This window comes from Mandrillus leucophaeus, unplaced genomic scaffold (genome assembly GCF_000951045.1).
Source record: "Mandrillus leucophaeus isolate KB7577 unplaced genomic scaffold, Mleu.le_1.0 Scaffold346, whole genome shotgun sequence".
NCBI classification, from domain to species: domain Eukaryota; kingdom Metazoa; phylum Chordata; class Mammalia; order Primates; family Cercopithecidae; genus Mandrillus; species Mandrillus leucophaeus.
In genome coordinates this window covers 1,495,090-1,500,921 of record NW_012103654.1, presented here as the reverse complement: position 1 = coordinate 1,500,921, position 5,832 = coordinate 1,495,090, and the positions used below count along the sequence as shown (strand labels likewise).

At 36.2% G+C, this 5,832-nt stretch overlaps 1 protein-coding gene across 4 annotated transcripts in view; it reads left to right on the top strand.

The window, feature by feature from the left end:
* The window catches only part of TPD52 (tumor protein D52), a 48,172-nt gene extending 43,512 nt beyond the window's left edge, over positions 1-4,660 (top strand). For all 4 annotated transcript variants that reach the window (XM_011989085.1, XM_011989083.1, XM_011989084.1 and 1 more), the window contains one exon: positions 1,935-4,660. In XM_011989085.1, the coding sequence (XP_011844475.1) occupies positions 1,935-2,054 (120 nt within the window). In that variant the 3' untranslated portion in view covers positions 2,055-4,660. The remainder of the gene's footprint in view (positions 1-1,934) is intronic.
* The last annotated feature ends 1,172 nt before the right edge of the window (positions 4,661-5,832 follow it).

Genomic DNA, 5,832 nt, shown 5'->3' with positions numbered 1-5,832 from the left:
AAAAAAAAAAAAAAAAAAAAAAAGCATAGTGTATTAAACAGATATCCTAAGTATCCCAAGGAAGCTATAAAATTATATGCTGGGGATATACTTTTGTTAAATTACATTTATATTTAATTAAACATGAAGTCCATTTAGATTTTGGGCTGATTCATTCATCTGTGATTACTGAGCATTTGCCATGTGCCAGGCAATGAGTATTAGGCACCAGAGTTACCACAGTGAGCAAGAGAGACATGGACTCCTTCTGCAAGATGTCTAGACAATTAAATGGCCAATGAAACTAAAGTGAGGTAAGGGTTCTGACATGAAAAGTTGAGGGTGCGATGAGGACAAATAGCAGAAAGTTCACCTGGCTTGGTGGAAGGGAAGGTCAGAGAAGACCTCTTAGAGGGTTCAGTAATGTAAATAGAGGATTTTAGGTTGAAGGGAATGTTTGAAGTTTGGGAGCCCTTTTGAGGACCACCAAGAACTTCACTGTGCTGTAGGATATCGAGCAGGAGGTGAAGCTAGAGAGATGGATAGGCCACATTGCAGAGTTTGAACTTGGGGCAATGGGAAGCCATTGAAGGGTTTTAAACAACCCAAGTGGTGCATTCTTCTGTGAATGTTAGAAAGATTACTGGCTGCCCTGCTCATCAAAGGGGAGAACAATTGGAGACAGGCAGATTAGTTGGAAGGATGGAGTTGTACTTCAAGCCAAAGATGATGGAGAGTGGAGAGTGAACTAAGTTAGTGCAGTGGGACCAAGTCTAGAGCTATTTAGAAGTGAGAAATGACAGCAAAAAAAAAAGATTGATTGGATGTAGACCAAGTTGGATAAGAATAAAGGACAACTCCAGGTGTCAGGCTGGGGCAGCTAGGTAGGTGCTACTGCAATATAAAGTCTTAAAAAAGAATAGAGAAGGGGCTAGTTGTGGGGGGAAGGAGTTCAGTTTTAGACATGTTAAACTGCAAGGAGATTTGATGAACACACATTATTCACATTTCCCAAACAATTTTGGATGGCAGACCAAAAAGAATGAGAGTGAAAATAAGGGGTCTCTGACCACTCAATTAAGATTGAGCTAAGAGCAAGGTCAAGTTCAAACCCACTATGAGCTTCTTGCATCCATGGTTACGGACTGTTGTCTTAATGTTAGCTGTCCTATTGGACAGTGTAACAGTGAGACAGCATATACAGATTAGCATTGAAAAGGATGAAGTGACGTGTAAGGGTTTTGAAAAAGTATTATACAAATGCAAGGCAGATATATTGAAATAAATGCTTATTGGCAACATTTCAGGCCAGATAGATTGTAGTAGTGCTTCACAAACTATAGTGTGCACATGAACGACTCAGGGATCTTGTTCAAGTGTTGATTTCAATTCTGTAGCTAGAGTTGGGTGGGGTAGAAAGGGTATCTGAGACCCTGCATTTCTAATAAGCTCCGAGGTAATGTTGACTCTGTGGTCCTTGAACCACACTTTAAGTAGTAAAGAGTTAGAAAGCTTATACTGTAACTGAGAAAAAGAAAATAAATATTTCTTTCCCATGTTGTATTCAATATTTCTTGACTGAGTGTAGCTAAGTGAGCAATTCGGTGCAATACAAAATGTTACGCAAGTGTAAAGACAGGTCACTAGGTACTTTAGAATAGTAGGCCTTACAAAGTTCTCTAGACATACTTCCCGGTGAAGAACAAGGAGCAGGGGGAAAAGAGGAGGGGTAGAGTTTACCAATCTGAATATTTCAGCAAGGGAGAATGCATGAGTTTTACTATAAAACCACACTGAACATTACAACAATACTAAATTCCATACATATATAATAATCACTGAGCTATAAGGTTTCTGATGTATTTGTTCTTGAAAGTCAATTAGAGTTACTTTATGCAGAATCAGCTAGTTTTATGTTTCATAATGTCTTTCCCTTTTTTGAACTTTTTTTAAAGTCTAAAGTAGGGGGAACCAAGCCTGCTGGTGGTGATTTTGGAGAAGTCTTGAATTCGGCTGCAAATGCTAGTGCCACCACCACGGAGCCTCTTCCAGAACAGACACAGGAGAGCCTGTGAGATTCCTACCTTTGTTCTGCTACCCACTGCCAGATGCTGCAAGCGAGGTCCAAGCACATCTTGTCAACATGCATTGCCATGAATTTCTACCAGATGTGCTTTTATTTAGCTTTACATATTCCTTTGACCAAATAGTTTGTGGGTTAAACAAATGAAAATATCTTCAACTCTATTCCTGGGAAACACCCTTTAGTGTACATTTATGTTCCTTTATTTAGGAAACACCATTATAAAAACACCTATAGTACCTGGGGACATTCACTAGAATGATCTAAGAAGCTACAGATTGTCATAGTTGTTTTCCTACTTTACAAAATTGCTCCAGATCTGGAATGCCAGTTTGACCTTTGTCTTTATTTCCTTTTTTTCCCCCTCTTTGAATCTCTGTATATTTGATTCTTAACTAAAATTGTTCTCTTAAATAATCTGAATCCTGGTAATTAAAAGTTTGGGTATATTTTCTTTACCTCCAAGGGAAGAACTACCAGCTACAAAAAATATTTTGGAATAAGCACTGTTTTGGTATAAGGTACATGTTTTGGTTGAAGACACCAGACTGAAGTAAACAGCTGTGCATCCAATTTATTATAGTTTTGTAAGTAACAATATGTAATAAAACTTCCAGGTGACTTGAGTGGAACCTCCTACATCCTTATTTATCACCGTTTATGACAGTAAACATTTCAGTGTATTGTTTATTATACCACTTATATCAACTTATTTTTCACCAGGTTAAAATTTTAATTTCTACAAAATAACATTCTGAATCAAGCATACTGTATGATCAGTAGGCTGAACTATGAACACTGTCATCAATGTTCAGTTCAAAAGCCTGAAAGTTTAGATCTAGAAGCTTGTGAAAATGATAATATCAATCACATTAGGGGAACCATTGTTGTCTTCATTTAATCCGTTTAGCACTATTTAAAATAAGCACACCAAGTTATATGACTAATATAACTTGAAAATTTTTTATACTGAGGGGTTGGTGATAACTCTTGAGGATGTAATGCATTAATAAAAATCAATTCATCATTTTCTACTTGTTTTCAATGTGTTGGAAATTGTAAAATGATACTGTAGAACCTGTCCCCTAATTTGAAAACTGAGTGTCAGGGCTGAGTGAACCAAAGTCTCTAGACATATTTGCATAAAGGCCAAGGTATTCTAATAACTACTTACTGAACACTACCACCTTTTCCTTATACTGTATATGTTTATGGCCTACAATGTTGTATTTGTTATTTATTAAGTTGTGATTGTTTTATTGTTTATGCCAAATGTTAATTGCCAAGCTTGGAGTGATCTAAAGCATTTTTTAAAAGCATGGCTAGATTTACTTCAGTATAAATTATCTTATGAAAACCAAATTTTAAAAGCCACAAGTGTTGTTATAAAATAACATGCTGCCATTCTTGATTGCTAGAGCTTTTGTTAGTACTTTGGATGCAATTAAAACTATGTGCTATCACATGTGAAAAGCTTAATAAATTCTGTCTATCAGTAGTATAGGTCTCAATATTTATTATGAGACCAGTGGTCTGGAAACAGCTTGTTGTATTACAGAATCAACTGGAGTCTATACTAAAAAAAAAAAAAAAAAAAAAGTTTTGTTTTTTTTTTTTAACCATCCTTAAATTATTGCTTAATGGTATCATATTAACATATACTAAATAAGGGCTTTAAGAAACAGGCTGTTGAAGCATTGTCTCAGAGGAGTGGATCTGCAGAAGTTTGTCTTTCTATAGAAATATTGTGCTTACTCAACATAACTGTTAAATTATTTTTTCTACCAGCTAGTCTGCTTTTTAAAATTCAAACATATTCTTTTGATCACATTGTTTCTTGAGCATCCAGCCCTGCTACTAACTTTTCAACAAGGCAAAATGGAGTAAAGTGGCAATTTCTTTAGTTGAGTGAAATACCCTCAAGTCTCTTTGCTGCCCAAAAAGGGAAAAGTGATAGAAATCGGGGTGGGAAGTGGGGTGAGTGGATGAAGGTGGGTATTGGGGATGGCTGTGAAAGAAAATGTTGGAGAATCACTTTTCTGGGCATCTACCTATACTTAATCTAAAAAACAAAAAATTAATCTACTGTAAAGTACTCTGCCCCTTAAAAGAAGTATTAAGAGGATGGATTTAGAAAAAAACATGAATTTAGAAATATTCAAAATCATTTTTGTGGCAGATTCAATATTATGAATTCACAGATATTTAAGGAATGAGAAACAGCAATTAGTAGAAATGCCAGAAAGAGTTCCTGGTTCCTCTTGTGTTTGACACTAAAAAAATAGCAAGAGTGTGAAATCTCAGATACTTACGAAATCTCACAGATGTAAGGACTCAAGTGTAGAAGAAAATATCCCCCTCTTAAAAAAAGAAATGTCAATTTATGGAGTTTGTGGGAAATAGAGCAAGAATTCTTATGCTTATGAGAGCCAAGTAATCAGTGGAAGAGAGTAGAGCTCAAAACTGGATTATCACCTTAGCAACTTAGAATAACTTGAAATAGAAAAAAAACACATTTAATTTGGACTGTTTCTGGATCTGTTAAGATATACAGTCTATTTTTTGTATAGTATTGGAAAATAAAAATTCTATAATTTGGGTATGGGTTCTTTTGTATACATTACCTGCCCATTGAGGAAAGGGGCAAGTCCATTATGCAACTTCTCTCCAAACCCTTCATGTTCTGGATATGATACTTAAAGAGCCATGAGCAGCTACATTCTGGTTATCAGAAGGTATTTATTAAATGACTGCTTGCTGCATATGTGCCCAAAGAGATATCTTTAGTAAACATAGTAATTAGTAGAAATGCCAGAATGAGTTCCTGGTTCCTCTTGTGTTTGACACTAAGAAAATAGCAAGAGTGAGATCCTACATAAGGTCATTTGTCAGAATGATGTTTTTGTTTGTTTAGAGTTGGCTGACCTCCAACTCCTGGGGTCAAGGAATCCTCCTGCCTTAGCTTCCCAAATAGCTAGGACTATAGGCATGCACCCAGCCATGTGTTTTCTTGATAGCTCTTAAAGCCCAGATGAAAAAAAATCACATTTTTGCCCATAGTGAAGAAACACTTGGCCATTGGTTGGTCCTTATTTTCAGGAACTGCCCTGTTTTCATTGGATTAGAGAGACCCTGTGTGGGCCACAGTTAATATAAACCATTATCACTTTTAAGTAAACCCGCACACCTCAGATTTCATAATTTCCTTATTGTTCTGACTCAAAATAAACCAAGGGACTTTTCACTTTTCGTTTGTAAGTTCTCAGAGGGTAGGGTCTGCATGTGCTATCACCTGGTGGGATTTTGTACTTAAATAAATGCTATCTGGCAACTGAAATTCTTGCCAGCTCTCATGTAATTTTGATGTTATTTACTGAGGTTGGTTGGTAGTTTGATTATTTTATTAATTTGGTGGTTTTTCTATCATATAGAAAAGACCAAATACAGTTTTGTTTGAGTATTTGTAAATGGATGTGATCTTTCACTTTACCACTCTCCAGCATGCTTTAAAGTTTTCTCCTTGAGTTCTAGAATTCTCTGTTCTTATTTTCCATTTTGACTATTTTTCAGTATTAGAATTCTTCCAGCTCCTAAATGCTATTGTCTATCTGTTGTCATCTTGTACACGATCCCCTTAATGATCTTACCCATTTCTATGGGTGAAATGACTATTTTTAGAGTGATACTAATAGCTTCCCAACCTGTATCTTCAGACATGTTGATGGTGGTGGCCCTCCTTGAGGAGCTGCTGTGAGGATACCAGCTGCAGC